Source organism: Dipteris shenzhenensis, chromosome 23 (assembly GCF_047967505.1).
Source record: "Dipteris shenzhenensis isolate YYH24624 ecotype China chromosome 23, Dip_SZ_1.0, whole genome shotgun sequence".
Classification (NCBI taxonomy): domain Eukaryota; kingdom Viridiplantae; phylum Streptophyta; class Polypodiopsida; order Gleicheniales; family Dipteridaceae; genus Dipteris; species Dipteris shenzhenensis.
This window is the reverse complement of record NC_141618.1, coordinates 8,265,156-8,283,389: the sequence shown is the minus strand read 5'-3', so window position 1 is coordinate 8,283,389 and position 18,234 is coordinate 8,265,156. Positions and strand designations below refer to the sequence as shown.

The 18,234-nt window shown below is 40.7% G+C and overlaps 1 protein-coding gene across 1 annotated transcript in view; it reads left to right on the top strand.

Annotated features, from left to right (window-relative positions):
- The window catches only part of LOC147886947 (GPI transamidase component family protein / Gaa1-like family protein), a 67,142-nt gene extending 58,874 nt beyond the window's left edge, over nt 1-8,268 (top strand). The window contains exons 4-6 of the mRNA XM_087394735.1: nt 5,683-6,574; nt 6,909-7,036; nt 7,224-8,268. Coding sequence (XP_087250861.1) covers nt 5,683-6,574; nt 6,909-7,036; nt 7,224-8,229 — 2,026 coding nt within the window. The 3' untranslated portion in view covers nt 8,230-8,268. The remainder of the gene's footprint in view (nt 1-5,682; nt 6,575-6,908; nt 7,037-7,223) is intronic.
- Nucleotides 8,269-18,234: the final 9,966 nt, after the last annotated feature.

Here is an 18,234-nt window from a genome sequence, read left to right as displayed (position 1 = left end):
GGGGAGCTCACTTGGATGAGGAAGACGTCTCTTCCTTAGATGGTGACCTCCTGAATGTGGTCGCCCTTTAGTGCCAAGCTCGCCTGAATCCACTCTCACCTGTCTCCTTGTGGGTGTGAGGCCCACAATTCTGCCCATGATCGCCTTGTCCTGGAGGGACTAAACTGCATGCTGCACTTGTTGCTTGTCGGCTGGAGAAAGGACCTTAACAGCTATGGGATTCGAGGGTGCTACCATAGATTCCCTCTGGCTAGACCAAGGGTCACGACTAAGATATCTTTCTCCGAACAAGCACAAAAACTCCCACTACAAAGAAGGGAAAGGAAAAAAAGGAGGCTACCTAGAAGGTGGGCAGGGAAGCTACCTCACCCTCAAGAGAGGCTAGGGAGAGCCCAAGAGAGGGGCAAGAAGGGTGAGGGAGGGAGGGAGGTGAGAAGGAGGAGGCGGGGAGGGAGAAGGCGCAGGCGGAGGAGAGAGAAGTTGGCAAGGAGGAGAGGGGGGGGGAGAATGGTAGGGAAGGAGGCAAAGAGGGGGCGACGTGAGGTGGAGAGATGGCGAGTGGGGGGGAGGCGGGCTGAAGGAAGGAGGGAGAAGTGTTAGAATATATTCTAGGCAGTGACCCAATAAGTGGGTTAGGGGCACTTTTCCCTCATTTAGAGGTTTTTTCCCCTAACCACAGTTAGCTCTCTAACTATGGTTACTCAACCTTCTCTCTCTTATACTTTGTAGTACTCTTCTATTTGCACACTTACGTTCAGCTCATTCTCTTGCTCCCATTCTGTCGTCTGCTTATCTCCTTCATTTGGTATCAGAGTGGTGCTCCTTCCCGGACTTGCTCCCAGCTCCCTGCCCAAGCTCCTCTTGCAAGTCAAGCTGCCCAAGCTTCTGCTGCTGCATTGTCCCTACAGCTCGACGTTCTGCTCCTCAGCTGTACAAGCAATGCTGTAATCGTCCGTACACCTGCAGTTTCCCATTTGTGCGCAGCCTGTCAATGTATGGCTATCTGTCTGTACGACACTGTAACTGTACAAACAGCTCCCACGTGTGCAATCCGTACAGCAATACGCTGCCAGTGCATTCCGTACAACTGTGCGTTAAGTGCCTGCACTCCGTCCATACAAGCGTACAGCGCAGAGCCGTGCTGTCCGTCCGTACAAACTTCCAACAGCACCAGCCAATAGGTTGTCCGTATGGATATTGTTTCGTACAGCTACCGTACATAGCAGTCCGTACACAGGAGGGCACTCGTCCGTACAGCTAGGCTGTACATTCCAACGTCGGAGATGACGAGGTGTGAAAAGAGTATTCCCCGTTGTCGGAAGCCTCAAGTCAATGTACCGGAGGGTCGGTACAATCGAAATGACTTGTGGGTAAGCTCGGGAAGTGATCACGGTAGTCCAAATCTGAACAAAAAATGCCAAAAAGTAGCCTAAAACTGGTCGGAACCACCTTCTGACAAGTTGTACGGACTCCTGGCACTGTCACGCATCCGCTTGCAAAGGTCCGTATGGCTGTACGGACAAAAAATCAAAGTTTTTTTCTCGAAATGGTAGAGGACAGGATTGTTTATGTTTGGGCAGTGCCAAAATGTCAAAAAACGTCAAAATCGGACCTCAAAAGTCAAAAAACAGCTGTTGGACTGCTCCAAAACAAGTTTTTGGCGACCAACTGACGAGGAATGTCCGCCAATGCCGAGGGAGATTGTATGGAGTGTGTCGCTAGCCTTCGTGTGCATTCAAGGTCTTCCTGCAGGTACATTTTGCAGGGAGCTATTGGTTGGTAAATCAAATTCGAGGTAGATTTTTGCTTTGCAGGCCATTTTGTGGGCACATTTTGTGTATTGGGCATTTTGTTAAATTTAGGGCTTTTTGTAGATTTGCCCCAATTTCTGCTCAATCTCACCCCCAAAATTGGGGCTTTTGCAGGCACAGTGCAAATTTTGCAACATTTGGGGCTTTTAGTCTATTTGCCCTCTTTTGTGTGCAATTTCACCCCAAAAATTGGGGCTTTTGCAATTGGGTTGCAATTTTTGCAGTGAAAAGGCAATTTGGGAGTTTTGCAAGCAATTTTGGACTCATTTTGAGTGACATTGCAGACATTGGCAAGCTTTGCAGTGTTATTGTGGCAGTTTTGGGCATGTACAGGTTTTTTGGGTGCATTCAGAGCCTTTGCTAGGCTAAGAAAGCAAGCTGTCTTTTGTTTTTCGACACCCAATCTCCTATATTTGGGGCTTTTGGACACTTTGCAGGTATTTTGCAGGAACACTTGGAAGAGATACGAGTGGGTTTATGCTTCTGTCTTGTTGCATTTAGAGCCATTGATTGGCTGTGTTTTTTTGGGAGTTAACAGCTTGCATTGATATCCCAGCAAGGATTTTAGTGTGCACCTTCATTCCTTGAGAGGGAATTCTGTTTTGTGCATTTGCTGTAATTTTTTGGCAGACATGGCCCAAAACAATCAGAATGACTATGTCTTTGGTGTTCTCTCGCAAGAGGACAAGTTGGATGATACCAACTACTTGTGGAGTTTTATGGTACGCAACATCTTGGTTAGCAGACATCTTTGGGACTATGTCAATGGAGATGAAGCAAGGTCAGATTCTGTGGCTACACCTGTCACTCCTACAGCTGGAGGCAGGGGTATAAGTCAAAATGCAGCGTCAAAATGCAGCACAAGTAATTGGAGCAGCTGTTGCTCCAGTGGCTCCTACAGCAGAGCAGAAAAGATGAGCTACACCTGTCACTCCTACAGCTGGAGGCAAGGGTATAAGTCAAAATGCAGCGTCAAAATGCAGCACAAGTAATTGGAGCAGCTGTTGCTCCAGTGGCTCCTACAACAGAGCAGAAAAGATGAGATTCTAGGGATGCACAAGCTCTATCTGTGATTTCTCTGTCTGTCAAGAGGTTCATTATTCCTCACATTCGGTCATGCAAGACCTCAAAGGCAGCTTGGGAGATATTAGAGAGTATGTCTGTAGCAAGAAATGATGCCAGAGTTTTCTTCCTAAAGAGAGAGCTATCTCATACGCATATGGATGAGGGAAAGTCCATGATTCTTTCTCTCTCATTGGAGGGTCCTCCTCCTATTCTCGCTGATAGTGGTAGAGAATCCTGTGTTTCATGCTCGCACAAAGCACATTGAGGGAGGTTCCGCAGGGGAGATCAGTATGATCTATGTGTCAACACATGACAATGTTGTAGACATCTTCACTAAAGCACTTCCATGTGAGAAGTTTGAGGCATTTCGCAGTGCCCTGAACTTATCTTCTTTTGGTGATTGATATTTTCCTTGTACATAACATTGGCACTGCAGGGGGGTCTTATAATTCTTGATATATTCTAGGCAGTGATCAATGTAATGCCAATAAGTGGGCTAGGGGCACTTTTCTCTCATTTAGAGGTTTTTCTCCCTAACCACAGTTAGTTCACTTAGACAAAACCTTCTCTCTCTTGAACTTTGTTACACTCTTCTATTTGAGTAGGATAAGGTTTTGTCACTTAGACAAAACCTTCTCTCTCTTGTACTTTGTTACACTCTTCTATTTGCACACTTACGTTCAGCTCACTCTCTTGCTCCCATTTTGTCGTCTACTTATCTCCTTCAAGAAGTTGGGGAAGGAGGCGGAGATGAGGCGAGGGGGAAGGTGGGAGAGGGCGGGGAGGAGGAGGCGGGGGAGGAGATGGAAGAGATGGCGGCGGAGCAGGTGGAGAAGGAAGGAGGGAGATGTGGAGGGGAGGAGGCGGAGATGACAGGGGAGATTGCGGGGGAGGAGGTTGAAGGAAGGAGGGAGATGGCGGGGTCCGGGGGAGGGCAGCGGGAGCAGCCAGGCAGAGCAGCTCGACCTGAGATAGTTGGACAAGTTCCTACTGCTAATATTGCAGTTTTGTTCTTCACCAGCAGATTTCTTGGGCCTCTTCTTCTTTGTTAGGCAGTCTCTAGCAAAATGCCCAAAGGTCCTACATATTTTGCATTGACCTTGTCTGCCTGCTATCTTAACTCTCTGCCCAAATAAAGAACCATCTGTGTGCTGAATCATAAAATGGTCATCTGAATGTTAGGATCAGAAACAATGACCCTAACTTTGGGGGCCCGATCAGATCTGATTGCCTCTGCTGCTGCGGAATAATGCAAACCCGGGGGGGGAATCTCTGTGACCAGCCCAAATGATGCTCTGATTGTAGCAAGAAGATGATGGTAAACCTGAGGAAGAGCAGAGAATCTGATGTAACCCTGACGTGACCTGTTTGTCCTCTACCAGGTCAAAACCCAAGGTGAATGAAGTGAGAAAACCAAGTGCCAAAGGATTCAATTGTAGCACTATGCAAAGGCTGGAAAGGGGGGAGAAGGTAGAGGTGGAAACCTAAGAGAAAGCTAAGGAAGAACCTAGGGGAAAACTAAGGGAAGGGAAGGGGATGGGAAGGAGAGGCAGATAGGGAGGAGGCTGAGGGGAGAGAGAGAGGGACAGAGAGGGAGAGGAAGGGGATGAGGGCTGGACTAGCTTGAAGCTGAATGTGAAGCTGTCTTGGAGCTGATCCTTGCTGCTATTGAAGAACAAATTTGGAGCTGTGGAAAACATCTTTTTGGAACTGTTGAATTCCTTGTATGGAACAGGTCTAAAATACCTCGATTTCGAGCAGCTATCCCCAGGAAAAAGTACAGCAAAGGTGTATGACTTTAATTACAGCTTCCCTGGCCCAAAATATCAGTGAATTGAAGATTCAAGGTGTAGGGTCCTGGGGGGGAAATCACGATTTGAAGCAGCAGGTCCTGGAGCAGATTTGAAGACAAAATTGAACCTGTTTTCCAGCTTTCTAAACCTTGGAACTTGAGCAGCAAACCTTGATTCAAGTAAGAGGCAGAAATGAAGGGGGGAGAGGCGACTTTAGAAGCAGCTTGATGATGCGTTTTCAGGCTCTGAAAACCAGCAGGTATGACCCAATTTGGGGCAGAAGTTTGGAGCAGCAGGGTGTGGCGAGTTTCTATCCCTGGAAAGCATGCACAAATTTCAGCTTGGGGATGGTGAGGCATGCTGAGGGGGAGAGAAGTTGGGAAGGTGAGGGGGCTGATGGGCTGGGAGAGGGCTGAGAGAAGGGAGCTAGGGGAGCAGGATAGGGAGCGTGAGGGGAGCTTGGCTGCGGTTTGTTCCTACTCGAGCCTTTCTGAATGAAACACTCTGCAGAAAATGCATAGATTATATGCCTTACGCAGATTGATGCGAGATTGGCCCTTCGATGGGGAAAAGCGCCCACTATGCATATTGTGTAGATGACATGCTTCACAAATCATGAGCGAATAGAATGGTAGCGCGAGTGTGTGTAGCAAGGGAGATGCATGAATGCTTGCATTAATGGAAGCAAGGCAATAAGGTTGCCAGAGCATTGACATTCTATATAATATGCTCTACTAGAACATTCAGACAGTCATCCCAACTGACTATGATATGTGTACATCTAAAGCAATATCAGTCAGTTCAAAGCAATTTCTTTATGCAGAGCACATATTTAAGGTTCAAATGGATGACTGTTATCTTATTTGTAATAATTGCAGGGTGTGTTACCTTCAAACGAGTAAATTTTAAAAAAAACTCTGGATGCATTCTGGATCATAGTTGGGTTTAGAACTGTTTTAGGATTGACACTTAATCATTCTTATCTGTGTTTATTATGATTTCAATTGCGACAGGGCTGTTCGAAATTTACTGTTGCGATATCTGGTGGCAATGGGTGCAGACTTCTACATACATCCCTTCTATCCTCCTGAGCCTCCTTTTTCATCTGTGCACTTTCTTTCTTCTCAGCAGGTAACAAAAAAAGATGTCAAAGCAAGTAACAGAGATGCTTCTGGTCTTTCTAGAAGATGGGGTATGAACATTGCTGGCATACTTCGTGCACCTCAGGGTGAAGGAAATGAAGCCATTGTATTGGTGACTCCCTTTGATGCTGAAAGTCTTACAGAGGCTGATGCAATGTCGTTGGGTCTTGGTTTGTCCTTGTTTCGTCTTCTTAGCAACGCACCTTGGTTGGCAAAGGATGTTATCTGGCTAGCAGCAGACTCTCACTATGGTGCCCATAGTGCTGTTGCAGCATGGTTAAATGATTATCATGAACCTGCTTATCTATATGGACAGAAACTCATGGGTTCTTTGCCGATTTTAAAGCTGTATCAACAGCTGTTTGATATAGATGCTGACTCTATGTTCCTTGAGGAAACAACTGTGGGAGATTTCAAACGAGCTGGTGTCATTGCAGCAGGTATAGTATTCAATGTGCAGAAAATTTCAGGAAGAGCACCGGGTGATTTTCTAACTGTTTATGCAGAAGGGCCAAATGGACAGATGCCCAATCTGGACCTCATAAATGTTGTGAACAATCTTGCGGTGTACAGAGAAGGTTTGCATATGCAGATAGATGCAGAAGGCAGCATGTTGGAGTGGGAGTGGCTCCATTTTGTTGGTCAGGTTCTGGAGAAAATTGGGCATATTGGTGCCACGTTGTTTTCAGGATGGAAATTCGGCCTTCCTGTCTCTGAGTACCTTCAAGGCACTGCCACTCTGACTCGCTCAATGTCCCTTCAGGTGAGTTTTTAGGGTCCAAGCCCCGTGCAGAGAGGGAATGGTCACATCTTTGGAAACCTAGAGTATAAACCATGCTTGGGTATATGTGAATTCTATGGTACTGTTCCACTTTTAAGACTGTATTTTCTATGCTGAAGTCTATGATCTTGGCTTGTTCCTTTTCACTTGAGGGTTTCCTCCTGCAAAAGCCTTTGAAATTTGCCAGTAATTAGTTTTTATACGATTTTACATTGAAGCTTTATAGCATGATGAAAGTCTTTAAGGGAGTTGCGTCTTGCTCCTCTTGCGTTTACATTTCTTATGTACTGAATAGAGTGCAGGTATGACTTTGCAGGCCCTGGGAGTTCCGACTGGTGCTCATGGAGCATTCCGAGATTATCAACTTGATGCAGTGACTGTAGTGGTGTCACTTGCTACTGAGGCACAGGGAGGGCATATTGGGTCATTGGTCAAATTTGGAAGGTAGAGAATTGGCTAACCATATTGTCAATATGTGTTAAATGTCAAAGATGAGTTATTTCTGTGAAGTCGTTGAGGGATAATAGAGACTTATGGTCATAGGAATTCTGTTTTAATTTCATGAAGGCAGAATTTATAAGGTTCAGGGGAGAAAGGGTTTGATAATGGCTTTTGTGTGAACTTCTGGCAGGCTTCTTGAAGGTGTGGTTCGCTCCGTGAACAACCTGCTTGAAAAATTTCACCAGTCTTTTTTCCTTTACTTTCTTACTGGCCCAAATAAGTTTGTGTCAGTGGGAGTGTATATAATACCTTTATTGCTGCTAATCATTACACTACCAGTCAAAGCGGCAGCACTGTGCAATCATGCAAGTGATGCGATCTTGCAAGCTCCCAAAAAGTGTCTTTCAAAGTCATCAGTCCAAGGTGGCTCTCAAAAAGATATCACAAAGATACCAGATCAAGGATTGGTGCAGAAGATTACTTCAAATGTATCAAGCCAAGCAGGAACTGCCTTGGCCTCTGTTTCTGAAGTGGATTCGTCCGTTCCTAGCTGTACTTCAAGCTTTGCTAGGTGGGCTTTGGCAGTTTTGACAGTATGTGTTATTGAGTTGTGGGCTCTCCTGGTAGCCATGTGCCCCACTCTTACCTATTATGTAGCAGGGAGCTCAGAGGTTAAAGTGGCATCCTGGATTGGATTTTCTGGCTTAAGCTTATGTCTATCATTGATATTTTTGTCCAGTATGGCAGGGGTTTTGGGGGTTCTGCAGGATTCAGCTGCATCTTTTGGTGTCAAAAGCAATTGGACAGCCACAAAAGCTTCTACACTTGGTGCAGCAACTCTAGGTATTGGTATCATGTCATCAATCAATTTTGCTGCTGCCCTTGCTGGAGCTGTGTTACTTGTTCCCATGTGCCTGAGTGTCTACCCACTGCAGCATTTGCCCAAGGAAAAGGGCATTCGGCCCCTTTTTGGAGCAATTGTAGGCCTGACTTTCACTTTGATAAGCTCTCCACCTGTATTGCTAATTGTATATCTGACGATAATAGCTGAATCTCCAAAGCTAGGCATGAGCATGCTGTGGGATTGGGTGGAATGTATGTGGCAGTGGGGGAGTGCTACATACTTGTACTTGTTCTTGGTACATTTACCTTGTTCAATACTTTGCCTTCTTTTGTTGCTTGGTAGATACAATTAAGCTCAATTAAAAAAACTAGCATTGGCTTTGAGCTTTCAATGCTGTGGTCAACTGATATTTTGAAATTCTTTCTAAGAATATTCACTTTAGTCAGAGTGAGTAAAAAATATCCCTTTTGTTATATGCAACTCTCTCTCCCTCTCTCTCTCTCTCTCTCTCTCTCTCTCTGTCTCTCGTGCCCACTAACAAGGGAAAGGATACCATGAGTTAATGCAAATTGCAAGTTATCTTTTTTTTTCTACAACGATTGGAATCCTTAATTGGGACCCTTGGGCCAGTGGGGACAGCTGTCGGAGATTTGGCCATGTGATTATATGAAGCGATTCATGTATAAACTATCATCAACTAGATTAGACACTTCATTGATGAAGTAGAACATCCAACCAGTGTGGAGTGATACTATCTTTGGTTTAAACAATCAACAATTGAGCAAATTTTCCAAAATAGCTAGGCATACATAGCCATAAATCAAGGCACAATATAATCTTTCAAGGAATCTCCAATTGATCACAATTACCAAATATGGTTATGACTTTTATGAGCATTCTAGCTCGATTTTATTGGTCCATTCTTAGCTATATTAGATACAACCCCTAGACATCATAACATCATAATCAATAACCAAGTCAATATATTAAGAGACCAGAGAAGTAAACCTCACTACAAAATGCTACTTAGTAGATCATGACACTAGGTTTCCCGAGCTTCACCCCCACAAACCAAAGCACATTGTGTAATAGGTTCTAAGTTTCTCAATCTAAAAATAGAGGCAAAGTAATCTCCTAGCATTGTACTATGAATTGCATTGATCTTAAACAATCTACCACAAGTAGGATAGCATGAAGTTTCAACCCTTTACAACACCAAAAGAAAAGATTTATACAAGGGAACTTATATCTATAAATATGTCTTTGGCATATAATTATCACAAATTTAAACTTGTTGGAATGTCCATGAGCTTCACGCTACTCATCGATTAATGGATCCAACTTGTAGCCCTTAAATTATTTGATTCTATCTAAAAACAAAGACATGATATAAACATAAGGCAAGGGGTGTAACACACAGAATACCCAAAATTTAAATGCCATAAAATTTTTAAAATAAGGTAATAAATAGCATGTTTCAAGTGATAGCCAGCCTGCCCATGGACATCTAGAAGCATTATAGAGGATCTGACAAATGTTCAACAATGTGGTGGCCTACAATAACATCTTTACATGGTTTCCTAGTAGATAAACACCTAAACACGTGTGCACTAGTAGAGAAACATACTTTTATTATGGTTGATAAAGCTCCATGTTATGCCCTTGATTTTGTTTATAACTAGAAAATATTCATTAGCTACTAATACCTCCTTGTTTAAGAGGTAGGGAGCACATTCAATTTGAATAATATGTTTAACTACATCCCTTATCTTAGAAATGAGGTAGAGAAAGACATGGAGAAAGGGTAGAAAAAGATAGAAAAACTGAAAACATGAAGAATATTTTAAAGATTGAAATCAATTATTGGGAGGCTCTAAGAGTCAATTGTAGAGAGAATCTACTTATGAAGAAATGGTAGGGAAAGACATAGAAACCAAAAGCATGAAGAATATTTGAAAGATCAAAATCGACTATTGGGAGGCTCTAAGAGTGACTTGTAGAAAGAATCTACTTATCGAGAGAGGAACATTCAAGAGTGATTGGTTGAGAGAATTTAGATATGGAGAATGGGTGGAGAATTTAGTTATGGAGAGATAAACAATCAAGAAAACAAGGATTTCTCCACTACTTCAACACAAATGAAGATCCAAAAGAGTTGTACTACTTATGACGAAAGATCCGAAATGAAGATGTCTCCACTACTCCCAACACAAGGAAATATTCAAAAGGGTTTAACTACTTATGAAAGGGGAGGAAGGTTAGATTTTGGGGAAGGGGAAAATCTCAAGGAAAGATCCAATGAGGGAAAAAGGAGCATACAAATGGACAAAGATGATTGAGAGGGTGAGGCAAAACAAGACATTATCTAGTAGCTTATTACACTTACCACCAAGAGAAAAGTCTTAAGGAAAGTTCTAATGAGAGCAAGAGGGAACTAGGAATGTGGACGAAGATGATCAAGGGAAGAGGCGAACATGTCATTATTTGGCATTTTTTTATACTTGTCAAAACGAAATAGGTGTTGGAAATGGCCCATTCTATGACACTCCATTGTCTTTCATTACATCGATAGTGAAATTGAGGGTCACAACAATGGCACTTTTATCTAACAATCCACATGCTTGAAAGATCTTAGCACATATCAAAGGTTTCAAGCTCTTAGTCCATATGCTATCGATATCTTATTCTAAGAAAGAACTAAATGTCAACATGAGAGTGGACAACAAACCCCTATAGTGAATTGAAGGACTTGAGAGTGCAATAAAAAGGAGGGAAGTTTGAAAGATCCTTGCTTGTCAATACATGATGACTTGAAATAATAATGTCACTTGGCTCAAATGTATTTTGGGAGATGAAATAACCTCATTAAATAGAGAAACAAATCTACTATTGTAGGGTTTAGAGGTCTTTTAAAAAAAAATCTTAATTTGGGAGTTAAAGATAGTGGGCCAAAAAGGGGAGACAACTACATATGACATGGTTGCAAGAGTAGTAGTCATCATTCAAAATATGTCTATATGACATACAATAGTGGAGGGCATGACAAATGTAGCACAATAAGCAAGGAGTACTTATGAAAATGGCTAAGGAGAGCATATTGATGGAGAGTAAAAAGGTTTATATAAATGATGAATTGTGATCAACAAGGAGAACAAAGACAAATAGAAAAGTTACATGTTTGGTTCTTGTAAATACATACACAACATCTGCAACAAGGTTATATTGCCAACTAAAAATAGTAGACACAAGAGTGTGTCAACATCCTGTTTTATAATAAAAATAAAACTAGTGATAGAAGTGAAAGCATAAGAGATTTTGTGCTGACAAACATCATTCAATGCACCATGCTTCATACTTAGACACTAGGACAAAGGGGTTATAGTCACAGGGACTTAGTTGACTAATGAAGGCATTGAGTCACTAGACATGACGGGAGTTCTTCTAGAGAGCTCATACAAAGGGTCCAAGGTCATCAATGGGTTACAACCTAGATCAATAATTATATGATGATGGCAAGGATGTGACACACTTGACTTGCCCCATGCTTTAACATAAGTCAATTCTTACCATGTTCTTGTGAAGTATTTTCTTGAAAGTATTAAGGATGCACAAGTATTTTTTTTGAAAAAAGGATGCAAAAGTATAGGAACATTTTATTACATTTTCATGTAGGAAATAAAGATAGTAAGACTTATTTCATCAGTCATGAATTTTTATCCATGAATTGAGTAGAATAATAACCATGTAAGGATAATGGACAATAAGATATATGATTCACTAACCTAAGTGGAAAAATTAAAATTCACAATTCAAAAAATATGGACAAATCAATTGAATGATTCAATTAGGGATTAAAAAATGCATACAAAGTTGCTACATCATGTTTTAAAAAAGAATTCACCGCATCATTATTCAATATTCATGCAAATAATTTTATTCATAGAATAAGTATTCATATAGATAATATACTTGTATGAATATGTTTATTAGAAAGAATAAACAAAACTATATGTGCTCAAATTCCTCAACAATTGGGTTATCTCATGCTTGGCTCTATAGCTAATCCATAGAGATCAAAGAAGCAATAATATCAAAGAGGGGCAACCTTTCAGATTGCTTGAGAAATCTTTGTCAATATTTTCAACATGTGGTTGAGCTATGGATCTGTGTACTAAGGGTTCCCCAACCCTTAGCCACCTAGCCCCTCCAAGGACCTCAACCTCTTAAAAGTGGATCTAGGGTATTGGATGTCTTCTCGATTAAGGCTTCTCCCCTTAAAAGTGGATTTGGGGTATTGGAGTCTTCTCCATCAAGGTTTCATATAATTTGATCTTGGACTACCCACTTTGTATGTGGGATTAAGGCACTTTCACATTTTTCACTTGTAACATCCAGGATCAGGTTCAATGTAGTCTCTCCTTTCTTGCATTTGCACCTTCATGTACTCACTCATGATCGTGCACATTCTAATAGCCCCTCTTGATCATGAGTCTATTCTAGCTTCCATCAAATTTAGGCCTCATGTGCTCCCTTTGTGATACATGGGCTTGAATTTTTTCATCCTTGTGTGAATCTTCCTTGTTACATGTTTGTATTAATTGGCTCACATGTGGCTTCTCTCTCGGAGTACTTCTTGTATTTCACATTTCATTATTTTTATGAATTCTTACATTAGAAACATAGGCCTTGTAAATCTATCCTGAATTACCCATCCATTTAATATTTTAAATCATAAATTTCCACATTTTTTACCACATCATAAATGGTTGGCCATGCATCTTGTCTACAGTATTCCTATTTGTATTACATAGAATCTACTTCCCATGATGCAATCCCACCAATATGCTTTGGTGTCAGCTCTTCGTGTCGCATCAATTCAAGTGGCCCATTTGCCAATGTCACAATGTATGTGCAAGTTCTCTACTTTGTTGTCATGTTAATATATGTTGCTTCGCTAGTCTTGTGCTAGCTCAGTATAGATGACATTCAATGCCTAGGACTCCCTTTTGCACTTTTGTTGTGTGCATTCTATCGTGCATCAAACTGCTGACTGTTGTTTGTTGTCAGCTCCTTGGGCCTTGTGTTGTGCATTTACTTTCTTGCTTCTTGTGCATGCCAATCCACATGTGTGGTTATTACTGTCTTTGCATAGTGTCAACCAATTGGGCCCTATTTTGTGCATCTACTCTGCTGGCTTCTTATGCATGCCAGTCCACATGTGTAGCTACTACTACTTCTACACAATGTCAGCCTCCTCCAGGTCATGTGTACATTGCCACATATGTAGTCAGTCTAACTACTCAACGAGTTTCTATCAGCTAGTCTATCTAGATGTCCATGCATTGTCCCGCATTACTTTGCTAGTGAGAGAGTTGCTTTTCGATTGGCTATTACAAGTTCTGGGCCCATGCTGTAGTTGCCTATGTTGTGCCATGTGGCATTTCACCCTTCTTGAAAGTGCCCTAGATCTACAATTATTCCACTTGCATCTCCACATGAGAAATAAGAGCTCATGGAACTCTAATACCATGTTAAAGTATTGACATACTGCAGTCATTGATTGAGCCACGCACTGAGGGTGTGCTAACCCTCAACAACCTCTAAGAGACATCATCCACTTAAAATTGGATCTGAGCTAATGGAGGGTTCTCCATTAAGGCTTCATAGACCTTGATATTAGACTACCTACTTCATATGTAAGATTAATCCCATTTATATTTTGTCATGTGCCAATCCTAGGTGACCTTCCATTGGTCCTCTCCCTTCCCCTTGCACCTTCATGCACTCTCAGTCATCCTCTACCTTCTCTTTGCACCTTCATGCACTGACACTCATGATTGCACACATTTTAACATTTTGAAGGTCTAGAATAAAATGGAAGGTTTGTGTGCTTTTTTGTTTGTTTGAATTCTTAGGAGCTCCTTTGCTAAAGAGATTGAAACTTCTAGTTTTTGGGGGAATGAATCTTACATTCTCTCACTTGTTCATGTGAATGAATTTATTAAACCAAGTTTACACTTGTGCTTGCAAAAGAGTTTGATATTTTTCCCTTCTCCACGTAAATGAATAAATCAAGTCTTACATATATGCATGTGAATGAATGAAAAATGACATTCTAACACGTACTTTTGAATGAATGTATTATTTTTTCAATTGTTCTCATGAACGTGGTCAAGAAGGGCCAACAAAAGACCTACAAGAGAGCCCTAAGGGGGGTTTTGTAAGCTACTAGAATGAGTTGGCTGTTTGGGTCAGCTATGGTATATGTAGCAGTTAATTTTTTAGAAGGGGCAAATAGTCGGGGCCATTTGGAGCCCCATTAGTCATTGATGACTTGGAGCAGCAAACCAAGAGCATGAAGGAATAGTAGGAGGAGTATCCTTGGGCCTATACATTGAAGGTGAAGGAGACCTACAAGAATTTTAGACTTTAGCTCAAGGTGCTACCCACCTAGGCTAGTAGGAGAATTATATATTGGTGGAACCCAACCCCCTTATCACCATAATTATATTGGAGGAGGTTTTTTTGATAACCCCGGATTGGTCATAGTTGGCCAACAAATATTAAATATTGAGATTGAAAGGATTAGGGGGAGAAAAGAAAGGACTCAGACAATTAATATGCTACATAAAATTTGATTTACAAAACTATATTTACTTGTGTTAGAATTTGATTGCTATGGAGAACTCCACATTACCCAGAAGGTAATGGAATGCAATATATAGAGGACGTAGATTACACTTGAGGTATGGAGGACAAAGCTAATAACTATCACGATGGTCCAGTGGGAGCTGAGAGTTATACAAAGGATGTATGCACGATGAAACACGTAGTTGCTAGGGAACCACAAATGGGTACACGATGATTCATAAAGAAGCCATTAGAGAAACATGCTCCCACATGAGGGAGCAGCATGAGCATGTGACTACTTTGCGATCTTGCATTACCACTCGCCTTCTCACCCAAGAGAAAGTCAGGGAGTATGGCTCGAGGAGCTAAGTATAGGAAACCATTGAGATTGGGAAGTTTTGGTGCATACCATGAGTGTGTGACTCCTTTGCAATCTTGCATTACCACTCGCTTTCTCACCTAAGAGAAAGTCAGGGAGTATGGCTCGAGGAGCTAAGTATAGGATACCATTGAGATTTGGAAGTTTTGGCGCATACTAGCTCTATGAGGAAATACAAATCCCGAGGAGCTTTGAGTACCCATTACCCAGATTTGACTACATGGAATGCATACCTCTAGCTAGGCTCTGGGTGTCCATTGTATACATGAATGCATTTCATTAGATGCCCCACATAAAAGATAGCTGATGGAGATCAACTACGTGGAGTGAACTCGAACCATCCCAGCTTATATGCACCCATTGATCCTTTGGTCACCTTATTGCTCGGTATCCCATATGTGTAGGATATGGAGGTCGAATGGCTTAGATAAGTGTTTTCACTTGCTCTGATATCCGATCACTATTTAGAGCATTATGCCTTTGTGATTGTAGATGGGCTTGCATTATACGTAATAACAAGACCTCAGTCTTCACTCCTTAGGGTCTTTGAATGCTAGCTTAGATTAATCAAAGTTGCCCATGGTTGTTTTCAGTTCCATACAAGGTCATCTTATCTTTGAGTTCCATGATTGAATTATACGGGGCTATATAGATTTTCTTACAAATGGATATATAGATGACACTTGTCACATTTTTTGAAATTTGGACCAATCTTTGGAACTTAACATTTAATTCTTTGGTTTTTACTAATGATAGCACAACCACCTTATGAGTTCCTTTATTTATAAAGGAGAGTTACTATAAAAATCCCTTCTTAACCTTTGGGAATTAATTTTTAATCTTTTACTTGCTACTAATGGTGGCATAGCTAGCCCATAGGTTACTCTATATATGGATAAGAATTACCATAAAAGAAAAATTTGCCTTAATCTTTGGAATTTAACATGTGATTTTCTACCTTTCATTAATGATGGCACAACCATTATATGAGCGACATTTTATCTAGATATAAAGGATTTCCCCTAGGTATACAATTTCTACAATGGGATATATGAGGAAGGGTAGCTGCCGCCGCTACCAAGGCTTGGGGCACATGGCAATAGTAATGTTTTTGTATTATTATGCATCAAGGATGGATTTCTGAGAATGGTGATGACAAATATACACCAGCATTGAAGCCTATCTTCCCACCCTGAACTGAAATTTTGCTATTTGTGGTGGATGGTGGTAGTGAGTTGGTGTATTTTTCTACCCAAATTGTATGATTCTCATCCTTGGAAACTTCAGTGCTTAGAAGGGTGTGGACCCTTTTACATGGGTACTTTTTGGCTTGGACTGATTAGTTGAAGTCCCATGTAATTCTCAAGAAACATCAAAAGAGAGATGTCATGGGCTAGCCTATGGATGTAGTGAAAGGGACCTTCATGGGGTCATTTTTTGACTTATGCAACACTAAGTAACTTTAGCTAGGTTGCAAGTTTGGATATGGACGACATCATTTTGCTCCCTTTGGGATATGGCTATTATTAATGGATATCCATTACAATTTTATCTACATGCTTACTGCATAGATTAGCACAAGTAATCAATTGTTGTGAACCTTATTTATATGCAATCTATGTGGTCAAGTTGTAAAAATGGATGTAGGTACAACAATGCATTCTATTATAAACTCAACAAGGAATGTGAAGGAAGGTGGTTTTACTGTTGTAGCTTGGAGTTTTACTATTGTTGATTCCAAATTACTATGTATTTGATTTCAAAAGGTAGCCTTTTTGGTTTATCCTTGGTGTTATAAGATCAATGGGATTGGTCCACTTTTGGAACTTGTTTAAGAGATCCTAAGCACTTAACAATGGCAAATTATAACTTGAATTATTGTGGTATGAATGGACTACTTTGAGTAGGTTAGGGTAGTTGATTGTTATTAGGAAAAACACACTCAAAAATAGAAATTTAGGACGTTTGGGAAATTTTCATGATTTTGGAACCATTCTCTTTGGTCAATATTCAGAATTTTGAGAGTTCCTTCTACACAGTGATGATTTAGAGGATTTGTGACATTTGTACAAGTAAAAATATATGCCGTGTTATTCATGTTTGGAAATGGGAGGTTTTGTCAATGGGAGAGTTATTGTTTGAGTAACTTGTATGTGTGTCTGTGAGAGAGAGAGAGAGAGAGAGAGAGAGAGAGAGAGAGAGAGAGAGAGAGAGGGAGGGAGGGAGTGAGGGAGGGAGGGAGAGAGCTTTATTTTCTCTCGCTCACTTTAGTAAAGTGAAGGAACTTATAAATCACCTAAGGAGTTTGTATGCTTAAGTTTGCTTCCTTTTTAATGGCATTATTTGTAAATAAACTCCCCTCCCCACACCCCCCCCACACCACCCTTTTCTTATTTCATAAATTAGTTTTAATAAGGGAATTTTGAACCCTATACTTTTAAATGCTACATATATAATTGTTTCCCCCCTAACCCCTTAAGTGAGGCTTAGAAAATTTTGGTGAAACTTTTATGAGTTATATACATACATACGTAGATACGTATATACATACATACATGTACACACACACACACACACACACACACATATATATATGTATGTATATGTATATGTGTGAGTGTGTGTGTGTGGGTATGTGTATGTATGTATGTATCTATGTATGTATGGATGAATGCATATATTTATGTATGTATATATGTATGCATGCATGCATGCATGTGAATACACACACACATATGTATATATGTACACACACACACACACACACACACACACACACATATGTATGTATGTATGTATGTATATATGTATGTATATATGTATACATACATATATATATGTACACACACACACACACACACACACACACACATATGTATACATATATGTATAAATATATAAAGAAATATATATAAAATATAAATATAAATATATTTATATCAAATGTATGTACATATGTATGTATGTATGTATGTGTGCATGCATGCATGCATGTGTGTGTGTGTGCATACATATAGACATATATTTACATTAAAAAATATTCTTGCTTTTGAGAGAGAGAGAGAGATTATTCTCTAAACTAAAATTGAATTACTTATTGCTCTCTTTATTAAATATTATATTATGTTTTTTATTCTATAGAAGAGCTAGAAAAAAGTGAAAACAGTGCACTGAAATGAAGGAGAGGCTAGAAAGTAAGGACAACAAAGAAGGGAAGGTCATGAAGGTCAACAAAGAGGCACAAAAGTAGAGGCTAAGAGAGTTGATCGCTCTAGTAAGGTGAAAAGCAAGCTGCAGTCTTGCAAGGGAGAAGCAAGTCAACCAAATAAAGCCAACGGAGACGTACTT